At 35.0% G+C, this 26569-nt stretch overlaps 1 protein-coding gene across 1 annotated transcript; it reads right to left on the reverse strand.

Moving 5' to 3' along the window:
• Window positions 1-25795, reverse strand: LOC124374940 (vigilin-like; the record flags this gene model as incomplete). The annotated part of the gene is made up of 12 exons (XM_046833071.1): window positions 1-1636; window positions 1833-2051; window positions 2871-3068; window positions 17120-17230; window positions 17978-18106; window positions 19193-19386; window positions 20588-20723; window positions 21448-21666; window positions 22334-22468; window positions 23651-23809; window positions 25380-25526; window positions 25635-25795. Coding segments are annotated over 12 exons (2024 nt in total), but the record flags the coding sequence as incomplete, so codon positions are not given.
• Between the last annotated feature and the right edge of the window lie 774 nt (window positions 25796-26569).

The following is a 26569-nucleotide window of genomic DNA, read 5'->3' on the forward strand; positions in this document are numbered from 1 at the left end:
TTGGGTATTATTATCTTTATTCGTAAGAATATTATCCACCCAACGACAGTGAGGGCCTACATAATATATTTACATTTCCTTGTAATATAAAATATGATCACACATTCAACTTTCCGGAAATGGCAAATCCCCATTTGTGGATGTGGACAGTTATCCGGGACACAGCGCGGATAAATCTCCCTTGATTCACTTATAAATATATACTTTTTAACTTTTTTCAGTCTATTAATTATTTTACAATTTTTATTGTTTTTAACATTTTAACAATAACAACATAAAAACCTGTAAAAGAAAACTTCTCTCTATACAATGACTCAGAACACAACAAACTCATGCTTATATAAAACTCTACAAAATTGGTTCAAAATATATCAATAGAAAGACTAACAAAAAATATAACAATAATTATAATATCTATTGTGACATAAATTAATTCAACAATATTTATCAACTTTCACTTAGATTGAGTAAAATGAACGTTTCGGCTCGAAGCCAAATGTACTTTGAATTAACCACGTTTAAAAAGACAGTATTGTCAGTAAAACACGCTACAAAAGACTTAGAAGGTATTGCTTTTAGGGTGCAAAGTGATGTGGTTGTCTGATTTATGAACAGAATCGCACAAATGATAACTATTTCTGAAAAATAAACTATGATAAAATAGTAAAAGGCACCAGATTTCACCGAAAAGCAAAAACAAATAAATGATCGAACAAACAACTGTAAAGCTAACAGAATAATGTAAATTGCACAGAGAAGGAAACGCAAGAGGAACTATTTAAGGATTCACGACTTTAAAGTCTGTCGAGGAAGACGCAATTAACTGGTTGACTGTCTTTTTACACAAAACAGTTAAAATAAAAAATCTTTCATTCCATAAAACTAGTAGCTGTCGCAGTACACTACGGCAAATTATAAATGGTAAATTTATTCAAAACTTATTATATAAATATTGTATAAAATTACATGAGACTTTCAGATAAAACTAATTCATATACATTAACAGAAAAATAAAAATGTAAAATTCCTTCGAGCGACCGAATTCAGATATCCATGAACGTGCCGGGTCATTAACCAATGCAGCAAGCAGTAAACAGGAGGGAAAGATGAAAACGTCTCGAGAAAGACCGTACTTTCCGTTATTAAGTAAATTTTCCACCATAATCAAAATAAATATTGCACTATAACATACTAATAAGTTCAAGACGATTGATAACCAAACAACATTAAGCCAGTAAAGTAATCCATGTGTAAGAAAACAATGATCAAGCGATAATTTGAGTAAACAATAATATTTAAACACTCCTGAACTCAGGGTAGTTAATCCTACTCATTAAAGGTTTTGATGTGTTTCAAATAAACAAAACGAATGGAAGATCGGATGGTCCAGTTTGTCGTGAGTGGGTGGTGGGGGGGCGGGCTAGCGGCGGGGCCCCCACGGCAACGATGACTGAGGTGTGTGGCTGCTACCACCTCCGAATGTCGGGAAGTCTTCTGTGCTGTTCGTGTCCGGAGCTTTCTGTTCCCAAGGCCCTCCTTTCACGACGAAACCAGAAGCCTCGCTCTTCACATTGTGGTTTCCGAAGAAGTTGTTAGTCTCTTCTCTGTATGTAGGTGGTTCACTGACGTCTTGCAACTGTTAATATACGGAAAAATTAATGTAATGGAAACGTGATCCATTCTTTTTGGATCGTTGGATCTTGGATTCTGCTACAAGAGAACACACTTATTAAAATTTTAATAATATTGTAAAGCTCCTTTTACAGGGTTCCCATTGTGTGTATTGTGATCCTCTTAACTACAGGTAAAAATAATAAGTGAGCACAACTTACGTATTCCTCCTCCAAATTGAGCAGGTGATCCTTGGCTTCCTCACAGTCGTTCTCGTTGCCCGTGATGATGACAAGATCAGGCTCAGGATCCTGCGAGCGTGGGAACTTGATCTCAACATTAAATTGGTCCATGATCTTGCGGATGCTGCGGCCTCGAGTGCCGATCAGCCTGGAGTGTACTCGACTGTCCAAGAACACTTCAACTTTGGCCAAGCCACTCTGGAACATGGAATTGTACTTAGTTCACAGTCAGTGGGTAGTTATCGTGTCTAAGAATGAGTATACAACACAAATAGACAAAATAAATATATTAAAATTCCAATTAAATACGCAAAAGTATCTAAACTCTTTATTTTGCATATTTTGTAAGCTTTTGGGAAAAAAGCTGTTGTAAAATAACTACCCAACAGATTTTCATAATCTTGTCGCTTTTTCTAATTAAACGCAGAATATGATGCATATCATTACAAACAAAATTTGCTTTATAACAATATAAAAATTTCAGTTTTTAACAAATACATATTGGCCTCCAGTAGTCTTTATTTGAACTACTACAAATCCAAAGTAGTGCTATTTAATTGCTACTACACTCCAACGGTCAACTTCGGAACTGTTATGAAAGCACATAGTGACGTTTTACCTGGACGTTAGAAACAGAACGTTACTGTTTTCTCAATTACGTTTTTAAAGTTGCTACTGTAATTTTTTATTTTTATTTTGATTGTTGTTTAGTCGGTATGGCAGAAATTAGTTGTAATAACAATAAGGACTTTTTTATCAATTTAGACATGTCAGAATGCGTTGTGACACGTCTTCTCCGATGGCTACCAGGGTGTGGAATCAATTTATCAATCACTACCTGGCGTGACGGATCAAGACGATGGCCGTTTGGTAATGAAGATATTGCTAAAGTTGATCATGCTCCATCTGTGGCCTTTTTATAGCAAGTTACATAAAACGTAACTATTGTGAGCCTTGTTACAACTTGACAAAAAATTTGAATTTTACAAGCAAACATGATTTTACGTGTTGACTCACCAGTTCGCTGACAAGCTTTAGTATGTCGTCTCTTGCAGCTATGGCCTTGTCTTCATAACCAACAATCTTGATGATTTTCTCATTCTCGTCGCCACGACGAGGAAACGTTATTTGGACGTTATGGTCTTGCCTGATCTTATTGATCACCAGGCCTCGCTTCCCGATGATTTTCGGATGAAACTCAGGCTCAACTTCAAACTGTAAGGAAATTTAGTTAATAAAGTTGTTATTTAAAAAAATACTTTCTTAACAAAGCAAAACGTTTTAACCCTTTGGCTGCCAGCGGCCGATATTTTTGGCCGGGTAAGACTAGCTGAAAACTGCCAGCGGCCGATATTTTCGGCCTCTTCCTTTTGGCTTATAGCGCAGCTATTTAACCACTAATGTAATTCTTGTAACATAAAAATAATAGCTAAAGAGTGTTTTTATTTCATAAAATATCAGTTATTACGAAAATCTTATTTTATATAGTACACCATGTAGAAGAACGACGTAATTGTGTGGCTGTTGGTCTGTCGCGAACCTGCCGGCTGCCGATGCCGTTGACAACAGCTGATCTAGCAGCAACAGTAGTCAACCTGTGTTTGTTATTGTTTGCTTGTTGAGAGTGAACGTTGAATTAAGTTAAATTACGTTAATTACGTTAAATTTTCATATGACATGAGTGAAAGGAAAAGAAATCATTCCCCAGTGAGTGAAGGTACTCTAATTTCTGGTGTTTGTGAGTCCGGCGTTAACTTGCCGTGACAATAGCAGTGATGATGAAGTTGATTCACTTGAAGACATCAATTCTTCTGATGATAGTTCAGTTAGTACAGACGTCATAGATGATACAGATGAGGACCCAGACTTCGATCCCAATGAGCCAAATAACCGTAAGCAAAGACGTTTTTTGTTCCTAAATCCTGGACAATCAGATTTCGATGCAAGTCATAATAGGCCTAGTACAAGTTCTGGTCAACCTATTAGGCCTGTACCTCTGGGCAGCTCTGGGGTTGTTTTACATGTTTCAGAGACTGATCAGTCATCTAGTGATGATAATGAACCTACCATCAGAAATGGGTTGCAAAATCCTAGTGAAAATTCTGCTAAGCCAAGAATGGGACATAGAAATAGGCCTGGACAAGGGCCTAGAACTAGAGGTGGGCAACGGGCAGTAAGAGTAAGTAGGCCTATTAGCAGTAAGCGTACACAACAACAAAATCAGAGCCCAGATAGCAGTGATTGGGAAGAGGTGGATGACAATGACACAGGCTATGTGCATGCTTTTGGTTTTAGTGAAATATGTGGGCCAAAACATTGTCCTCCCAGAAATTCAGCCCCCATTTCTTACTTTTTTTATTTTTTACCACAACATTACTGAGTACATTTGTCACAGAAACCAACAAATATGCCCAATCATTTCTAAACACTGTTGGGAATAACTTGTCACCAGAAAGTCGAATTAGAAAGTGGACAAATGTAACACTGGCAGAAATGAAAGGATTCATATCAGTAATTCTGAATATGGGTATAGACCAAAAGCCCTCAATTGAAAGCTATTGGTATCAGTCACCTTCACAGCACAACCCCTGGTTTTCAAAAATGTTTACAAGAAATAGGTTTCAGCTTTTATTTAAATTTTTCCACATTGTTGACCCTAACATTTTAGCACCCCTTGGCTCACCAAATTACAATCCATGTGGAAGATTCCAAACCCTTATTGACCACTGCAATAGAGTCTTCCGTCTGCATTACATACCATTTCAAAAATTATCTGTGGATGAATCATTAGTTGGTATGAAAAAAAGAATTGCCCTTACACAGTACATTCCTAAAAAAAACACCACAGATGGGGTGTAAAACTGTGGGTGTTATGTGATGCATCCACAAATTACTGCTCACGATTCTTCTGCTACAAGGGTTCAAAATATGAGAACAAAAATGATTTTGAGTATTGTGGGTTAGGCTATTATGTAGTAAAGAAACTCTTGGATATGGCTAATTTATTAAATAAGGGTTATCATCTATACCTGGACAATTTCTTCACATCAAAAAAGTTAGCCAGATTCTTATATTCAAAATTAACATGGATAACCGGAACTGTGAGACTTGAAAGAAAGGGCAATCCAAAACAACTACTTGGCAGATATCCTGTTGGTAAAAAGGTATATGTCAGGAAAGGACCCATTCTCCAATTAGCTTGGAGAGAGAAATCGTCAAACAAAAAACAGTTTGTATTACTATCCAGCAAAAGTGAAGCAAGAAATGTAACCTATTCGATCAGGAGGTGTGGTAAGATTATTGTACGAACCAAGCCAAAAATTGTGTACGAGTATAATCATGTAATGGGAGGGATCGACGGAACTGATTAAATGCTTTATACTTATCTTGACGAAAGGAGAACACAGAAACACTGGAAAAAGGTGATTTTCAATATTTTTGGACGGATGATATTAAATTCATATGTGTTGTACAAACTTAACACAGACAATCCTCAGCCTAGAGTGAAGTACTACATTAGTGTGATTGAAAGTTTAGCGGAGGAATGGCTTGCTGAAAAAACCCCAGCTTACGAAAATGGTGATGGCGGTGGTCCTAGTAAAAAGTTACATGGAGTGGAAAGAATTGAGGGAGGAAAAGAGAAAAGGTGCTGTGAGTGCAGTGGAAAGAAGAATGCAGATGGTAAAAGGAAAAGATCAAGAACTGTATGCGTGAGAGTTACAGTTACGTAAACACACATGAACTGCCTACCTTCACATAAATGCAAACTTTTATAGAGAACAAGCAGTGTTTGTATATAACCTAACATCATGTAAAATAATTTGTAGTTTCATAGTGTTTTTACTCGGAAAAAGCAATTTTTATTGCCATTGTTTCTCTTCAATCTTCTGTATCCAACTTCATTTGTAAGTATAATATTATAATTTATTTTCTAACTTTAACCCTTTTAGTGCCAGACAAAAAATCAAAAGTTGGTCTGAGAAATGCCAGTGATTTTTCACATGATACTACTGAAGGATGCCAGGCCTATTTCAGCCGTTTTGCAGTATTTTACTAAAAAAATTGTAAAAATTACAAATATTGAGATATTTTCCTAATTTTTTCATTGTTTTGCAGTAAAATAAATTCCCTTATAAAAAACTATAAAGCAAATTATATTTCTAAATGTAATGAACTTAAAAAAAATTTAAATAGTAGACATTTTACACACAGTTTTTATATATTTTTCCAGTTTCACATGAAAAATAGTACTTTAAAAAAAATATTTCACTATAACACATACTATCACTTGAAAGAGGAATTAAAACTGAATAAACACATAAAAAGTTTTGGTTAATATTTGAAAAACAAAAAAAATCATGTTAATTTTTTTAGAAAGTTACATTTTTACTTTTTTGTGTTATTTACACTATTTAGCTTCTTTATAAAGCTTATAATATTTTCCACTATGAAACCAAAAATTCTCTGAAACTACTTTCTACTTAAAAAATAATGTACATTTTGTAAAATATTTAAAAAAAATTTACACACTTTTGTACATAATTATTCTAGTTAGGCGGACTTTCAGCAGACTCGTCACTCAAAGCACCATCACTCAAATCATCTGATTCTAATACGGCAAGAACTGTATTCTCGCTAAGTGGAGATCGCGAGCGTTTCATTTTATTGAAGTTTACTTTTTATGTTAGTAAACTATTTATCAACAAACAAACACTGTGGAAGCAGCAACACAAACAACCAAACACAGAGGTTAGACGTGAACTATCAGCTGACACAAATTTGTCTGATGCAACAATCACGGCCATTTCTATCATTGCTAAACACCTGACTAACTTTACGATATTACTATTATTATTTTTTTTATGTAGATTGGTTCATTCTGATTGTTTGTATACCAACAAATTTATAACAAGTTAAAAAATGATTGCGGTATGACTTTTACTCCGAACGTCCGTATATACGGACGTCGGCATTCTTCGGTAGTTATTCAAACGTCCGTATATACGGACGTTGGCACTAAAAGGGTTAAAGGCTCTTTGTAACTATAAAACCTATTGTTGTGTACGGGTTACGGGGAATCGGAATAAAAGACTGAATTAGTTTACATCATCGACTGTGCTCGGTTAAGGTTGGAGGGTAACAGAGAGAGAGAGAGACAAGGGCAGGACACTGGAAGTGGTAGGTGGTGTGATCTGGTGGCGTGATGAGAACAGCCAATGGCATTTATTCAAACTAATCACCCCATATGACGTCACAGCATCATAGATCATACAGTTGGTCTTTGGCTGTGGCTTTAACTTGCCAGTAACAATTTATAATATGTATAATAATTATTATTATAATTATTATTGTAATTCAATACATTACATTTCCTCCCTTCCAAATTTCAAAATAAATTGAATTCACACAAGTCATAGATAAATTAAACAATACAAGTGTAATAATAAATATATAATAAACACATATAAATATAAATAACACATATCATTATTAAATGTCATCCTTAAGTACTGTAAGTTATTTACAAGTTTAATTTCTCTACAGGTTTCCTAATACGAGTTGGGTATCTGTTTGTATGATCAGCTGTTCTAGTGACAGGAGAAGGAACAGCTGAGGGTAGAGAAAGACGTGGTCTAGAATGAGGGGTAGTGATGTGACATGGAGAGGTATGATGCGGTGAGGAGGGGGAGAGACCAGCTGATCTAGTGAGGTCAGTGTTACTAATTCTGACTGGGCTTGGAGTTGGCGGACACTGAGCGCCTGTCTCACGCTCCGCAACTGTACGGTCCTGAGATGGTGGAATTTGACTGTCACTGTCAACAATACTACTGTGTAGTCCTATCAGCTGATCAATATGTCTACTCCAAATTAGACCAGTTTTTGTCATAACAGAATACATTACATTATTTAACTGTTTTATTACAATGCCCTCTATCCATTTGTCTTTAGAGCGATAATCTCTCACTAATACAGATTGATTAGGAAATAGAATTCTCGTTTTTCTACCGCCAAAATATTCTTTTTGTTTGTCCTGTTTTAATTGCACAGTTCTGGCTATATTAGGTCTGAGTAAATCTAGCCTGCATCTTAGTGGTCTATTAAACATTAATTTGGCAGGTGTCTCGTTAGTAGTGCTATGAACGGAGTTTCTGTAATCAAATAACATCCTATTCAAGGCTACTTTAGTATCAATATTTTCTTGAAAAGCCAATCTTATTTTACGTTTAGCATACTTAACTGAGTTCTCAGCCTGACCATTAGACTGAGGATGATAAGCTGGTGAAAATGTATGTCTTATACCATTAAGTTGCATGAAATTTTTAAATTCAACTGAGGTAAATGGTGGTCCATTATCACTATGGATAGTGACAGGTAATCCAAATCTAGAAAATAGTTCTCTTAACTTTTCTATAGCTAGCTTAGCTGAAGTAGAGCCTACTTCAAATACTTCCAACCACTTAGTGTAAGCATCAATTACTACCAAGTAGGTCTTATCTTTGAAAGGACCCAAGTAATCAATATGCAATCTTTCCCATGGCATAGATGGATAGTGCCAAACATGTAGATTACTCTTACTAGGACTAGAACGTTCCATAAGACAGGAAGAGCAATTGTTCGCTAGGCTTTCAATGTTTTCATCTATATTTGGCCACCAAATATAGGATCTTGCTACTGACTTCATTTTTACAATTCCCAAGTGACTCGCGTGTAACTCATTTAATATGTAGCTACGCAACTTGTTAGGAACAACAATTCTATATCCCCACATAACAATGCCATGCTCAACTGTTAGCTCGTCCTTCCTTTGGAAATAAGGTGACAATTCCCTATTCTCTCCTGACAAAAAATTTGGCCATCCGTACATCACATAGTTATGTATTTGTTTTATAATAGGATCATTTTGGGTTTCAGCTTTTACATCTTCAAAAGTTAAAGGTACTGAACTTTCAGCGATACAGTGTAAATAGGTACCTTTCCACCTTGGTTCATTGTTATTATTTACAACGTGTTTAGTGCTTAATGGTAAGCGTGATAATGCGTCTGCGTTACCATGCTTTTCTGACCTTACATACTGTACATCAAAATTGTATCCACTTAAAAATAATGCGTATCTTTGTAATCGGCTTGCTGCGAAAACAGGTAAACCCTTTTTCGGTCCAAATATGCTAATTAAAGGTTTGTGATCAGTACACAATGTGAATTTTCGGCCATACAAATATTGATGAAATTTCCTTACTCCATATACTACTGCTAAAGCTTCCTTATCTATTTGTGAATATTGACATTCTGCTGGTGATAAAGTACGAGAGTGGTATGCAATAGGTTTCTCAACGCCTTCAGGGGTTATGATACTAAGTACGCAGCCCAGCCCTGTCGAGCTTGCGTCTACTGCTAGTTTTACAGGCAACTTTGAATCATAATGCGCCAAAACTGGTGCTTTAGTCAAAACATCCTTGACATGGCTAAATGATTTGAGACATTTTTCATCAAAATCAAATGGCACGTCCTTTTTTAACAAGTTGTACAACGGACTCAAGATTGTTGACAAATTTTTGATAAACTTTCCATAATAATTTACCAAGCCAATAAAAGCTTTGACTTGAGTGACAGATTTAGGTACAGGTGCTTGATTTATAGCTTTAATTTTAGATTCAGAGGTATGCAGTCCATCTTTATCGATACTAAAACCAAGATACTCGATTTTGTCTACAAAGAATGTACATTTATCTTTCTTTACGGTAAATCCTTTTTCACTCAGGCGTTTACAAACCTCTTGCAACCTACTTACATGAGTTTCGTTATTAGGTGCGGTGATAAGAATATCATCCATGAACACTGATATGCCTTCTAAATTATGCAAAGATTGTTCAATAACTCTTTGAAATATGCCTGGGGCTGATGAGATTCCATAAGGCATTCTACTATATGAGAAAAGACCCTTATGCGTGCTAATTGTACATAATTTTTGTGACTCACTATCTAACTTTAATTGCATATAGGCTTGACTAAGATCTATTTTAGAGAAACGTTCTCCATGCTGTAAATTTGCAAATAAATCTTCTATTCTAGGTATAGGGTACTTGTCTACTTCTAGATACTGATTTAGAGTAACTTTAAAGTCTCCACATAACCTAATTTCACCGTTCTTTTTTAATACTGGTACAATGGGCGTTCCCCATTCCGAGCTGCTTACTGGAATTAACACTTGTTCGTCAACTAAGCGTTGTAGTTCTTTTTCTACCTTACTTTTCAATGAGAATGGTATCGGTCTTGGCTTAAAATACCTAGGTCTAGCATTTTCTTTTAGATTTAGTTTTACTGGTTCGCCTGTATACTGACCTAGTTTCTCAGTGAACACTTCTGGAAATTGATTAGTTAGCTCGGACGTCATTGTCTCGAAATTAGCCTTGTTATCTATAGGTCTGTTTATAACACACAAGTTATTTTTAAACGAAATGTCAACTCCCATTACTTTAAGCCAATCACGACCCATTAAAGGATGTGAACCTCCTCTAATCACATACAAATCTAAGCATTTATGTATTTTCTCATAGCAAACATCAACATTAACTTTGCCCACAGGTATAATAGGTTCATTAGTGTACGAACTCAAAGTTAGGTCGTTTTCTAACAATTTACAAGAACTAAAATTATTTTCATAAAAATCCTCACTACACACTGTGACACTAGCTCCAGTATCAACTTCAAATATGGTTTCTCGACCTTGCACTAGGACTTTAATCTTAATTGGGTCAACTCTAATTCTTTCACAGTGAGTTTCATTTACTTTAAATAAATTCTGTATGTCCTCGACATAACTCTCAAGATTTTCATCACTCTGAACATGAAGGAAACAGGATTTTTCCGGACATTTGCCATCGTTCAGTGAAACAAGAAAACAGTAACACTACGTTTCGAGATCTGCAATCTGATCTCTTCTTCAGGTAAAGAACTAACCTAATACATAATTACAAACTAAGTTAAAATAAACAAATCTTACTAAAGCGTTGTGGCACGCCTAAGTCAGGAATCACAACCTACATGTTGTTGTCAACTTCACTAACACTAAAGACATGCACTTAATACAAAACTATACAAAACACTAATCATTAAAAGTAAACTACGGAAATACAGGTCACAATGCGTCTTCACTCGTCTACTGACCACCTATGACTGACCAGAGGGACTAGCCAATGGCAATCGTGACGGCTGGCTAAAACAAGATGGCGGACATACAAGGGAAGGGGAACAGGAAATGGGCCCCTTTTCGTTATTATTGGTTCATGCGAGATGAACTTCTTAAAACCATATTGTGACTCCGCATTGGTTTTTACAAATATCCGATCCGTTTGATACTTTTGGTTTTCTCTTTAGTTCATTTTTTAGAATTGGCAACCAAAGCGGCCTAATCTCGACTGATGGTTGACTGATTGGTTGGTCTGCCAATTTAATGTATGTTGCCCTCAATTAATTTCCTTTTGAAGAAAATGTGGTTTCCCGATGTATTTATGTGGGCTTCATCCCAATTCATATGATGGTCTTCGGACCAACAATGGTGTGCAATTTTTGACTTTTCTGTGAAACCCTTTCTCCGTGTTTTCTTTGTGTTCTTTTATCCTTACGTTTAGTGGTCTTTTTGTCTCGCCTATGTATTCCCTATTGCAGCTACATTTTATACTGTAAACACAGTTTTTGGAATCCTGTGTGCCATTTTTTGGTTTTGTTTTTACGAGACTTTGTCTAAGAGTGTTGTGTGTTTTAAACGCGGTTCTAATGTTGTACTTTCTACCTACTCTTCTAATTTTCTCCGATAATCCCGGCACATAAGGGATTGACATAAACGCAAATTTTTCAAAAATCTGTTTTTCTGACTCAGGAATGATTCTTCTGGTTCGTTTTGCACTTATTAAATTTACTAATTGAGGGTATCCATTGCTTCTGAGATCCCGATTCAATTTTCTTAAATTCTTCTTTTTAGTCCATCTTTATCTGAGCACAAGCTCTTTGCTCTATCAAACAACGAGTAGGCTACTCCTTCTTTGACAGATTTTTGATGGTTGGATTGATAATTTAAATATTTTTCCTGTGTGTGTTATCTTTCGAAAAACAGTTGTCTTAAGGACATCCCTATCTCTTAATACACACACATCCAAAAAGGGAAGCTTGTTTTGGACTTCCACTTCCATTGTGAGGCGGATGGAAGGAGAAATACTATTAATGTGATTCAAAAAATTATTTAATTCAATGTCTCCATGAGAAAAAATAACAAAGGTATCATCCACATACCTCCACCAAATCTTCGGTTTGAACTGAGCTGAAACCAAAGCTTTTCGCTCGAATTCCTCCATAAAGATATTGGCGAAAATAGGAGACAGTGGAGAACCCATTGCCAACTCCCCTCATCTTGACGGTAAATTTTACCCTCTAACTCAAAATAATTGCATTGAGTGCATAGTTCTAAACAGTTCCATAATTACTGGCACGGGAAGTTTAGTTCTATCCTTTAATGTTTGGTCTTCTTTGAGACGTGATTTAATAATTCCGAGAGTTTCTGGAACTGGTACATTTGTAAATAGACTTTCGACATCAAAACTTACCAAGTTTGTCAGTTTCAGTCAACTTTAGGGATTTTGACTTCTCTACGAAATCCCTGGAATTTTTGATGAAAGAGTCAGTTTTTCCTACCAATGGCGTTAAATGGTCCAAGAGGACTTTAGACAATTCCCTGCAAGGTGAATCACGAGAACTAATGATGGGCCGAAGAGGGATGGTAGGTTTGTGGATTTTGGGAAGGCCATACATATGGGGGATTTTTGAGTGGTGAGGAGTTAATTTAGATCTAAATTTATCTGAAAAAAATTCTTTATGTTTTCTTAAGGTGTTTGCTACTTTGCGTTCAAATGAATCAGTCGGGTCTTTATTTAAAACTGTATATTTGCCAGTATTTAAAGTTTCCGCAATCTTTTTCTTTATACGCTACTGAGTCAAGTACCACAGTAGCGTTGCCTTTGTCGGCAGGTAAGATTTTGACCGTGTCGTCTTTCCCAAGGATCGACCCTGGCCTTTTTTCTCCTCTATTGTCAAATTGGGTTTTGTGGGAGGAATTTTTTTCTGAGTAAAAGACTGGCCTCACAACGAAACCGGTCACCCTGTTCCTCAGGTAACTGTGAAACAGCCGACTCGATTCCAGTTACGAAATCCAGTGCCTTTACCGATTTTTTGTGCCACAGAAAAGTTTAAACCCTTTGGATAAGACTGATATTTCCGCTTCATTCAGGATTTTTGAAGAGAGGTTGATTACATATTTTTATTATTTGCATCCGTATTCACGTTGCCATCCTTAGGCAAATCACATTTTTTTAGGCCTAATTTTTTCCAGTTTGGAGATTTTTCTTTTTCTTTATGTTTCAGAAACTTTTATACATCTATTTTTGGATGCTTTCGAGAATGTTGTTGAATTCTGTACCGATCAGTGTTTTTAATTCAGTTTTTTTTACACTCAATACTATTTTGGAGGAGGTATCTTTCCACGATGATATGATGATGATATGCAATTCTTTCTTTAAGTAAAGATTTAGAAGCAGAAGACAAAATTTTTACTGGCTTTCCTACTATGAAAAGGAGTTTTTAGAGTTAACCCTATAGGCATAAGGTCTTCAACCTTACATTTATGCAAGAAAGTTAAATGATTAATGTGTTTAGTTAATTTAAGATGCCAAGCTCTCAAGGTCTTTGATTTGTTTACTGGTTTCCGGGTCCGTACCGAGAATCAATTCTTTGTTTAAAGGTTATTTTTTGACGATGGAAGGATTGTGAAGGAAACAGGATTTTTCCGGACATTTGCCATCGTTCAGTGAAACAAGAAAACAGTAACACTACGTTTCACTAAAGTGCAGTAACACTAAAGTGCATGTCTTTAGTGTTAGTGAAGTTGACAACAACATGTAGGTTGTGATTCCTGACTTAGGCGTGCCACAACGCTTTAGTAAGATTTGTTTATTTTAACTTAGTTTGTAATTATGTATTAGGTTAGTTCTTTACCTGAAGAAGAGATCAGATTGCAGATCTCGAAACGTAGTGTTACTGTTTTCTTGTTTTCACTGAACGATGGCAAATGTCCGGAAAAATCCTGTTTCCTTCACAATCCTTCCATCGTCAAAAATAACCTTTAAACAAAGGACTCTGAACATAATTCTTAGAATTATTTGAATCTGACAGTTCTGAACTATCATTTACAAAATTATGTTTCTTATAATCTTTGTTTTTCTTGTTTTGAAAATTAGACTGATAAGATATACCTTTCTTAACTTTCGAAAGCTGATTGTCTGGTAACTTACTAATTTCAGTAGATCGACATACCTTAGATATGTGATTTCTTTTACCACATTTGTGACACACAACACCAAACAATTTGCACTGCTTCCTATAGTGACCACACTGCCCACAGCACGTACACTGCACCTTGACTTCGTGCCTTGCGTTGTAGCTCGCGCTGCCACCGCTGCCGCCGACTCTCACATGTGGGTGGTGATGCGCTGCCATCCGCTGGACCCGGCTGCCGCCGTTCACTGTCAATGCCGCCGCATTCTTCTCCGCCGCTTCCACTGAGCAGACGATTTTCACAGCCTGGTCGAAGGTTAGGGTGGTCTCTCCCAACAGCCTCTGCTTGGTCGACTCACTCCTGATGCCGCTCACCAGTCTGTCTCTGAGATAGTCGTTGAGGGATGCGCCAAACTCGCAGTATGCAGCAGACAATTTCTTGAGGCTGGCGATGTACTCTGTGACTGATTCTCCTTCCTGTTGATTCCTTTTGCTGAATTTGTACCTTTCAGCTATGAATGATGGCTTCGGGTACAAATGGTCCTGAATTAACTTCACTAATTCATCAAACTTTTTCACTGAAGGTTTTTCCGGCGTACATAAATCTCGTAACAAACTGTACGTTTTCACACCCACGACTGTTAGTAACGTACTAACCTTTTTGTCGTCACTAATACTGTTACAGTCAACGAATAATTCAAATCGTTCAACATACGAATTCCAAGTTTCTGCACTGTTGTCGAAGTCACCAATTCCGCCAATAATTCCCGCCATTTTTACTGTTTCACTAAATAAAGACGAAATGTTCTAATTTACGACCTTGTCTTCCAACATCAAAATGTACCGATTTTGAGTCCACGTGACGCCAAACTACAGACACACTTCCTCCCACTATAATTTTCGGAGAAATTATTTACGCACAATCGAACAGGTTGCATTGCACTCGCGGGATCGCATTAATACCTCGTCGCCAATTGTTGTGTACGGGTTACGGGGAATCGGAATAAAAGACTGAATTAGTTTACATCATCGACTGTGCTCGGTTAAGGTTGGAGGGTAACAGAGAGAGAGAGACAAGGGCAGGACACTGGAAGTGGTAGGTGGTGTGATCTGGTGGCGTGATGAGAACAGCCAATGGCATTTATTCAAACTAATCACCCCATATGACGTCACAGCATCATAGATCATACAGTTGGTCTTTGGCTGTGGCTTTAACTTGCCAGTAACAATTTATAATATGTATAATAATTATTATTGTAATTCAATACATTACACCTATTTATTAGTTTAATTTTCTTCCAATAACAACATCAAAAAGAGAATTTAGTGTAAGACTAGTAATGTTTACCAATTCAAGCAAGTATTTGGAACCACATTGAAAAATTATGAAAATATGAAAAATCTGTGTTGCAGCGGTGATTCAGTGTTATAATCATTATAACTTTATTTTCCAATATTTTTTTGTAATTTTTTGAACATTGCCTCTCAATGACATTGTAAACATAAAACAAACATTTATTTTCTCCCATTATAGTATTTATAAGGTGTTTTGCAATACAAAACAAAAAATTTTTTGAACATTTTTTAAATTTAATTAACCTTTCCAGCGTTATTGACGCGGATCCGCGGAGGGCCACTACAAGCTCAAAACGTTATTGCCGTGGATCCGCGTTTTTGCATTCTTTATTTTCTTACTGCTATGTTAGTTGAATATTTTGCTGCTAGGTGGTTCTAGTAGTCATGCGACATACAGACGGGTTGCCCTGCCTCGAATTCTATTACAATGGGAGTGACAGTGGCTTCTAATTGGCCAAACACTGTCTAGCGGGCGTGGCCCCGCGCGTTTCACAAAGTCATTGACGGGAGCTCCCGTCAAGGCATCTAGCCAGTTAGTGAGAAGCGTCCGGTACACGCACATGTATTTCGGTTATCGCTAATTTTCTGTTGTGTCCTATTCTTTTTAAAGTAAATTATTCATATTATATACAGCAGTGTCCAGTGTTTATTTACTGTTTTTACCATTATTCGTGTGAATGGCGAATCCACAAATTTTTCGATTTGGTAATTCTGAGCAATTACTTAGTCAACCCCAAACTTTTTCATATTTTACTACGGTCATAAGGATGTTATCAGAAAGCAAGAAATATAATTCAAGCCCCGCAAGGCCGTCCTACAGTTTGCCGAGCAATAAGAAGGTTCAAAGTCCACGCGTTATCAGTGGCTTGCGAGAGACGCGCGGAATGCCAGTTGTGACAGCCCGCCACCAAATAAACACTCTTTGTCTACTTATGTATTTTCTAATTTTATTAGTTTGTAATATAGTATATATTTATCTGTAAAACTGTGTTTCATTCCCCTATTTACTGAATAAATGATAAAAAAAATTAGTGACAACTACACTGCTATTCTACGATATTCTCAAAAGTTAAAAAATAGCCTAGGAAATCCAAAAAGGGCTAAACAAATTTTATTTATCGTTAAATAACTCTATTTTGACATACAGAAATGAAAATAAATTTAACTTTACACATTGGAAATTTTAAAAAATTGTAACTTTATCAAGGATCAGGCCCAATTTTTCATGACGCTTAAAGGGTTAATTTGAAGTGGTTTTAAAAGTTATATAAGTTATAGTAAATTTCATTACGTTCAAAACAAGACAAAAATCATGATCCTAGCTAGTTAAAAAAGAAAGTTACTATCGTTTTTGGTTTACCTATGCGAAATGCTCATTTTAAGCCTGGCAGTACAAGTAGGCATATGGTAGTTTGGCTTGGCAGTCTTCAGATACAGGTAACTTAAACTGCCTGGCAGACTTTATACATAAAATACAAATATTGCATGGCAGCCAAAGAGTTAATATATTTAAATTATATGTTTATCTATAATTTAGAAAGAGTAATCAAAGTAAATTATTTGGGGAGGAGAAATGGAGAAATACTTACTTCCAGCTCATATGACTTTAGTAACCTATCTTCTCTCTCTGCATCAATTTCCTTTATTCTCTCTTCTACAGCTATTTTGGCACTTTCTACAGCTTCATTTGTTCCTGTGATCTGCAAAACAAGCAGACTGTTGTAAATACTGTAATATCACTTTAGGAGAAAATAGAATTTTGTAAGGGAAAATTTGGTGTTTGAATTCTATATTCAACTGAAATAATTTCCAGGTATAACATTGCAGTTCCCAGTATGTTTTTATTTTTTATAGGTTTAGCATATTTTACATTTTTTTAAAGACTAATTGCTAAAAATACTATTATTTTGGGTTCTTTGTACAGTATAATATTAATAATAATGAAATGATTAATTCTTAAATTTTAATCTTAGTTTTGAAAAATTTCCATACAAAACCAAAAAACATTATAACAAACTTGAAAAACTTAGCTTTATTTTGTAAAAGCAAAAATGGTTAAATAGTAAAAATTTCTTGTTTTAAGAATTTTTATAAGCATAGCATTGAAATAACATTTAACGATATACTCTATTAAAAAAACTGTAATTAAATACAGAATAGTAAAACTATCTAACAAAAGTGTCGAATATAACTAATGAAATACGTATATAATAAATCATTGATATAACAAGCAAAAGAAAATAAGTAAACAACAAAAAGCCTCTTAATAGTGAAATCAAATTGTTCTTAGTTGGAGGTAAAAATGTATTTCAAATTACCTAAAAAAATTTGTACTAAAATTTTTGTTTTTTAAATTTTACTTTGTACTATGACCAGCCGGGACAGAGACGGGATGGTTTTAGAATGAGGACAGATTTTTAAAACGAGGACTGTGACTCAAGATGTACCTTAATATAGTCCAGATGATCATCACTGTTGGGGACCTCAATGTGAACATCAAATCTGTCGCTCAGTTCTCGGATGGACTGGCCTTTCTGGCCGATGATGGAACGATGGTAGTCGAATGGAACATCCACCTGGAGCCACCAAACACACTTACATTATTAAACTAACCCACTCTTTTATCACACCCTCACAATAACAAGTAAAATAGAGATCCCAAAAGTATTTTTTACACACAAAAAATTATATTTTATTTTCAAACAACTATAATTATTGAAATGGCAAATTTTATGGAAAAAGGCTTTTCCCCATTCATAAAATAAATGTTCTTCTGTATTATTTAACCCTTCCCACGCCGTAGATGGATATATTAGAAAGGTAAGACTTTGACCAAAATGCCAAATACAGTTATATCCGATATAGATTGTCTCTTGAAGAGTTTTTTAACCTACAAAAAGCCTTCAAAGTGCCCTGTGCACGCTCCGTGCTTATTGCAATTGCCATGGAAGTATTTATAAACAACCTTCACCCAGCGGCAGGGGGAGGGGAGCGCCCTTTGTCACACTATGACCACCTGCTTGACAGTTCTGGTCTCCTAAAGAGCCAAAACCAAACATATCGGTGGCGTGTATTACTGCTCTCTCGGTTGTCACGAGCGCGTGTCTACTACGTATCTCGTTATTATTCTTTATTGTGTGGTAGTGTTGTGGTTAGTTTGAAATATTTACCTTGTTTTATAGCGCAATGAGGTGTAATCAATTTAATTAAAATTTATTTGAAATAAACAGTTTCGTAAATAGATCTATTTTATTTTTATAAATAAATACACTAATTTAAGTAAAATGCCCTGTATTTATCTTTTATAATTTTGCTATAATTTATAAACTTTCCTTTTGAGCTTTACAAACCTGATGTTTTTTGCTACATTTTAGACGTAAAAAAATAATTAAATATAAACTATACAAATATAAGAAAAATTCAAAAGCATTTGGATCAGTATTAATTACACCTTTATATATATATATATATTTACTAATTTAAGCTTATGTTGGTATATCTTACTAACTACCAAAATGGATTTAACAGAATATTCTAATAATGATAAAATGCTTTAAACAGCAGTGATGTAAAGATAATTTGGGACGTAAATTAATTATAGATTTACATACAATTTATTAATTTTCGCTTTATCGGTTTGCACTAAGCGTTGCGCAAGTCACCTGGATTGTGATGGGAACGTTGTTGATGAGAGCTTGTTTGGCCGCCTCACAATTCTCCGGCTTGCCCGTGATGCGAATGATGTCACAGGCCTTGATGGATGGGACAGGGTTGGCATCTCCGTTCATCAGATTGTTTTCTCCATTCTCTGCTGCATGTTCACCGTCATAGTACTCATTCGATTGTGTGTAATCCTCTGCAAGACATTACATGTCGATGAGAAAACATCCAAAGGAGTAATAATCACTCAAAATCATCGTATGTCATAAATGAAACTTAAAAACACACATCTAAACGGAAGCTGTTCATAAGTCTTAAACATAAATAAAGGAATATACGTTATACGTTTTGAATGAAATACGTACTTAGTAAATCACAATTAATATTGGTAATATAGTAAACCCCTGATTAGCGGACAAATTTGAGAAGTAGTGAAAACAGTTCCAGTAACATCATCAAATGGAGAAGCTACAGGAAGAAAAGATAATTTGGAAAAACAGCAACCCCAATATTATATTGACAATAATCCACCACCTCTTATTTTAGAATATTAGTGCCGCACTAGCTGATCCTACTGGTACCAGCAATACCACCGCTATCACTTAGTACGCGCAAAGCAAGTTCAGTAGCAATTTGTTTACTCTTACATGTGATCAAGAACGTAGCCAGAAAAAACTGGGGGGGTCCAGACTACTGATATTTTTCCCGTAATGGACAGAGAGTAAGGCCCTATTTTGTTCCTTAAAAAGTTCTTGGCACGTTTTGTTTGTTGAGAACGCTCTTTCAGCAGTACATGTCAGTAATACTGAATTATTTAAATACTAATAATAATCATTTAGTAGAAAAGTAATCAGTATATTTCATGATTGCTAGATTCTATTTTCTAATAAGCTAAATATGCAACCATATATATGGTTATATGGTATATATTTTATATATTCTTTTTGCTACAAAGAATTTAATTTCAAATAATAAATGATTATTCAAAACAAAATTTATATTTTATTAATATTGAAATCACTCCTAATTTAGTGATTAGGTTAGGTTTTATGAAACTAGACAATCCAAGTCAAAAAATACAAATGAATTATAAAATTACAATTTAATGGGGTAAAAATCAGCAAACGTAGTTGTTTTAAATCCCACACAAAACCCCCCAAAACTTACATTTCAATACGATACAACCATTAATTTAAAGTTTTTGGAACTGAAATTGAATTATATCTATTGAAAATCTGTGGGTAAGGTGGCTTAAAGGTCCAATCCGAAAATGCGTAACATCTCTTTCCTTAATAAATCTTTAAGAACTTCATAAAGACATTACAGAACGTTTCTGTCCCTTTTCTAATGGCAACAACAACAGAAACATACAAGTACTTTCAACTAACTCAACTTACCCTGAAAGTTTCTCTCAGGGAACTTGATCTGGACATCAAATTTGTAAGTGATATCTTGTACCTTGGCTCCTCTCTGCCCCATAATGGTGCGATGGAATTTCTGGGGTATAACACAGTCTATAGTCACCATTGACTCCTGTAACACACACAAGTATTAGTTGAACAGTGCAAGCCACATACAGTAAGTACAGATGCAAGGGTAAACACTTGAAATATTATTTAAACCATTATTTTCCCTTAAAAAAATAAAAGATTTCCACTTATTGTTCTGCATATCCCCCAATTAAGCTATACACTGTTAAGTATCTGAGAATAAAGTTTTGACTTCCCTTCTTAAAAGAAATTAATTTAGCCAACTGAACACAAATGTCCACTTATTGTCATCAGAAAAGGTCTTTCCATAAAAATACAGGTTTTGTCAAAGTAGATTACCATCAAAATCAAGGACTGTTGTTTCATTTAGAGAATAGAGTTCAAAAATACTCTTAAACAGCCCAACAAACATCAACCTCCAACATCAACAAACATAAAGCTCTTTACCTTTCTCTCAACCTCGAAGCCTTTCCTTTTAACCTTTACTCCCAAAACATTGAATGAGCTGAATGTAACAAAGGTTATTTTATTGAAACCAGTAAGCATTTTCAACATCTCAAATCAACATTTCATTGACAAATCCAGCCAGGTTGTTGAAAACCAATTACTACGAATTTATGTAGACTCTTTGGTGAATCACCCCATTCATAATTAACAACTTCCAGGTTTACATGGATTTTGAATATGGAAAAATTACATTAAACAAATGCAACAACACAACTACGTCTCCTATCATAATCGTACTTCCAACATTACAGGAAACATACCAGGTCCTCCACAATTTCCTGAATCTTCTGTTTGGCTGTCTGGATGCACTCGTGAGCACCTTTCAGCACCACCCGGTCGCTCTGGACTCCAGCCCGAGGGAAGGAGATGGACACGCCACCGCACTCTTCTGAGATTCGCTGGAGAATCTCTCCGCGGCGCGACACAAAGTGTCTGTGGTACTTGGGATCCACTTGCATATCATCTTCCACCACATTATCCTGAGAGAGAGCAACACAAATAAGTATTCTACACAACACCAACATTTACATCCAAAATGAATCAAATGACAGACAACACATTTGAATGAACAAAAAGAAGTAGTTGAGTAATTACGTTTTGACAAAAGCTAATATGTTAAAAATAAATAATCCCATACAAAAATCATATAATGTGTTTGTTAGTGTTAAGACTTAAACAATTTTAAATAGATCCCCCCTCCCCCACCTTCTGATTCAGACTGGAAAGCTATGTTTGTATATATTGAATACAGAGATTTTGCAGTATTCCATTTACAACAATGCAGTATCTGTTTCTCTTTTAATAATACAAATTGTGATTGATGTAAAACATGGTAAATTGTGGAAATACATTTAACATGATTATATCTCACAAATTTTAAAATGGTTATAGATTATGAGAATACCAAATGATTATGGTTATTGTTATAATTACATTTTATTTATGTGCTCCTAAACACATTTTCTATCAATCATATTTATAAATCGGACGTTGTCTTTTTTTAATAAGATATTCTTTAATGATGTTCCCTGTTGGAAGAATAAAAAAACCACTAACCTTCCAGCATGTCTTTGCTTAAGATTAATACCCAAGATTATTCCAAATTTATTGGTACAGATATTAACACGATCGCTGAATCTAACTTACAATGTCCTTGATGTAAGCTTCCAGTTCAGCCTTAGCCTTCTGTACGCCCTCCTGCTTGCCAATGATGGTGATTAGCTCCTGATTCTCATCACTGGCTGATGGGAAAATGATTCTACAGCCGGTGGTTTCCCTCAGCTGGTAGAAAAACAAGTCACATATAATTTTCCCACAAAGAAATATTTTCTCTTTATTTTGCAAATTTATAACTTTACTTCAATGAAAATGTGTACCTGAATTCGTATTAAGGCTGTAGATTATACACAATTATCCCTAGGAGACTGAAATGCTTGTCGTGAAAATTGTCAAGTTACCGTTCAACCAGTAAGAAAACAATCTGAACTGACCTGTGTTCACCCGTCCAAAGTTTGTTTATAGGCTGATCAGATATCACAACTTGATAGAACTGATTGCTGAAGCAATTAATAACAGGATTTTTGACCAAGTATTAATTTAAATTTCAAAAAGCCAAAATCCTTTTAACCTTTTAAAACTGTTGAACAAAGTCATTGAAATGGGTAATTTATAACGAAACTCAATGTACAGTATTTTCTAACACCAACTTAAGAGACTGTAAGTAAAAATACACCTATATATAAGATCTGACAAAGATAAAAAATAATGTTTAAAACCTCACAAGGAAGTTTACTAAACTTATAATTTTGGTTTTCATTTTTTTAATATCAGAAATTGTTTACCCTAATCTAATAATAATAATAGTAAAATTTATTTTCATCCAAAAGTAAAAAACATTAACTACCCAAGGTACAATAAGATTATGTTCAATAATTTCAGGTTCAACAATTATTATTAAGACAGTGATAATGTTCAATGATCTCAAATTTAACAAATAGTCATTATTAACAAAAGTTATTATGTTCAATGATCTCAAAGTCAATGATACACATTATTAACTACATTGATTATATTCAACTATAGCAAATTCAACAATACTTTTTATTAACTACAGCGATTTGTTCAATGATCTCAAATTCAACAATACTCATTATTAACTGCAATGATTATGTTCAATGATTTCAAATTCAACAAATAGGTATTATTTAAAACAACGATTACACTCAACAATTAAAGTTCACTTAATACAGATTATTTGTAACAACGATTGTGTTTAATAATTTAAAATTCAACTAATATACATTATTTACAAAATGATAAATAAGTTGAAGACAACAGTGTTCATCCAGAGACAATGATTGTCGTTTGTATTAGTTACATTAACTGCATTTACCTATTTCTCACGACAGATGTAAAAGTTACTAAAGGCTTATTTAGAAGTTAGGTGAACAATGTAAGATCTACCTTCTTGATGGTGGCACCACTCTTGCCAATGAGATACTTGTGGTGTTGTGGTTTAGCTCGAACCTCCGCAGTGAAACTATTCTGTTCACGCTCGTTGGCCAGCTCCAGCAGCTGCTGCTTTGCTCGGTCAACGTCCTCCTGAGGCCCTCGGATCTGGACCTAACAAACAACAACGGTCAGAACTCAGAACTAGGTGAAATGTTTGTTTATGATGGTCATGAATATTAATGTTGACATTTTAAAAGATTTTGTAAGCATGAATCTGCCATAGCTGGAACACATTTCCCCACAACTTTAAGTACAACTAACATGTAATTCTCAAAAGAAGATTTTCTTATTTGAAAAGACTAGCCTAATTTATAGACAACTTAATGGTTGCAACAAGTTTTAGGCATAGGCGTGAAAAGTTCAAGAGAAGTTTGGGAGAGTTCTGCTATTGAGATAAGAAAATATAACACCAAAAAGACTTTACTACTGAAAATAATGGTTAAAAACACTTGTAAAATCTATCCATAAATTAAACACAAAAAATGCAAGCACTACTAACAAGCGGAAACTGTTTCAATTGGTCACACCAATCTATATTCTGACAAGGCAGATTTCACCAATTATTCTGGTACACAGTATAGTATTTTCTTCCATATTGTCTACTGTGATAACCTGAAATCAGGATCCACCACAAAATTGAGATTTCTTGCTGAGTTTTTTTGTGTGGCAAGTTGAGTGTATGACTCGACTGAATTTTTCATTCTGCAACTAAAAACTGTGAAGTTGCAGAAATTTTAGATACGATTAATTTCTATATGGTTTTCATTTTTGTATTCAAGTGATCATTTATATATTATTTGTTTTCTAGTCGAGTGGTTGGTGGAATTGGTCATTGTTTTATTTAGTTTAAACTCACTTTGGTTATCAGTTAGATGATATACAAAATACTAAACAATATTGTCGCATTAACCCTTTGAGTGCCAACGTCCGATTTTACCGGACGACAAAAGTTGGCCGAAAAGTGCCGACGTCCGATTTTACTGGACGTTCGGGAAAAAGTCACTAAAAATTGTAACCTTTAATATTTTTAAATAATATCATATTTAAATGTTTGTGAAGAATCGTTCTTTTCAAAATAAATTGTTATAGTACACGTCCGATCAAACTTTAAATTTATGAAACTCACATATAAACATTTTTGGTTGCCATAGCTACCAGAAACAATGTGACAATAGTTTCTTAAAAGTTGTATAACTTATTCATTATTGAAGATAATATAAATTTTTCAAGATTTACAGACAATTGCATACACTTTCCAGTGATATGGTCTAAGAAAAGGATATGAATTTTTTTGGTCATAATAATTTGGTTGAAAAATGAAATTAAAAAATATTTTTGAATTTTTTTTTAGGTAAGTCCATTTTTGGTATTCCTAAATTTAGTCTTATGGTAACTTTGTTATTTTATGTTAATTAAACAGAGTTTTCAGAGAAAAATAAAAAAGAATCATGTTGATAGCTTATTAAATAATCGAACTGTGAATTTTATTACTAAAACCTTGCAAAATGCCTTTAAAAAGGCTGGCACTTTTAGGTACACCCACTAGAAAAATACCTGGCACTTTTCAGTATACCCACTCAAAAAATACTAGGCACTCAAAGGGTTAATACTTAAATCTCTGACACGACCATTTGGTGAAATACAAAAGAAGCTTTAAATAATGTACAAGAGATGCACATACTTTATCACTCTTGCTGTCTGAGCTTGGGAACTTGATCTGCACACCTCCACATTCATCCATGATATGTTTCACCAGCTTGCCTCCGGCACCAATGATGGAATTGTAGAACTTCGGAGGGATTGACACCTCTTCCGAGACAATGTTGGCCTGCAAACACAACGGCAAAATGATACCCTGAACATGGTTTAGTCATGTAAGTAGTCCATGTGTATTATAATTTATTTTTTAGATAGCAAATTATTGATAAAAACTTACTTGTTCATTCTGGATTTTCAGAATTCTTTCTCTTGCTTCTTCTACATTCTCTTTCTTCCCCGTGATGATGATATTGTCACTCTTGTCTCCTTCAGCTGGCAGGTCAATCTGAGTATTTGTTTCTTCTCTGATCTGAAAATTTAAAATATGTAATAAAATTCCTCAGTTAACGTTAAATATTTACAAACTGTACATAATTAACCAATGTTGTTTCTTTTACACCTTTAAAATGGCCATTAAATGACTAATAAAATAACAAGACTCGAGAATGAACATTTTTAATGGCTGAGCATTTGCAAAGTACTTGAGAGGCTGGAAAGTTTCAATTTGTCTTGATTATCTCTCAGAATGTTATCTCGAAAACAAACTGACCTTATAGACTTGAAATTTTCCTTCAAGCTTCATTTCTATATGGGCAACACTGGTTCGACGATGGGACATGTCACTAAATGGATTTTTACTGAGTGTTGGCTAATATGTTTACGTTTATCTTATGGGTGGCTGTAATTATAAGAAAGAAAAAATAAGTAAGTTTGTACACAAACTGAGTGTACGAGGTGTGTCCAAAAAGTATCTGACCTTGACGTCTGGCATGAACTGACGTTACTCGGCGGCAACGGCAATCTGGTCCCCTTCAAAGTACTCCCCTCCACAAGCCACTACCTTATTCTAATGCTCCTCCCACTTCCGGAAACATTCCTTAAATTCATTTTGCGGAAAGGCTAACAGGTCCTTCGTCGCATTTTGTGTTTTATTTGTTCAACATCGTCAAATCTTTTTCCTTACAAAGGAATTTTTAATTTCGGAAATAGCCAGAAGTCACAAGGAGTCATGTCAGGACTGTAGGGAGGCTGTTGTAGTTGGTTGATGTCGTGTTTGACCAAAAAACGCTGGATAATATTTGAGGAATGAGCTGGCGCATTGTCGTGGTGCAG

Source organism: Homalodisca vitripennis, unplaced genomic scaffold (assembly GCF_021130785.1).
Source record: "Homalodisca vitripennis isolate AUS2020 unplaced genomic scaffold, UT_GWSS_2.1 ScUCBcl_11257;HRSCAF=20463, whole genome shotgun sequence".
Classification (NCBI taxonomy): domain Eukaryota; kingdom Metazoa; phylum Arthropoda; class Insecta; order Hemiptera; family Cicadellidae; genus Homalodisca; species Homalodisca vitripennis.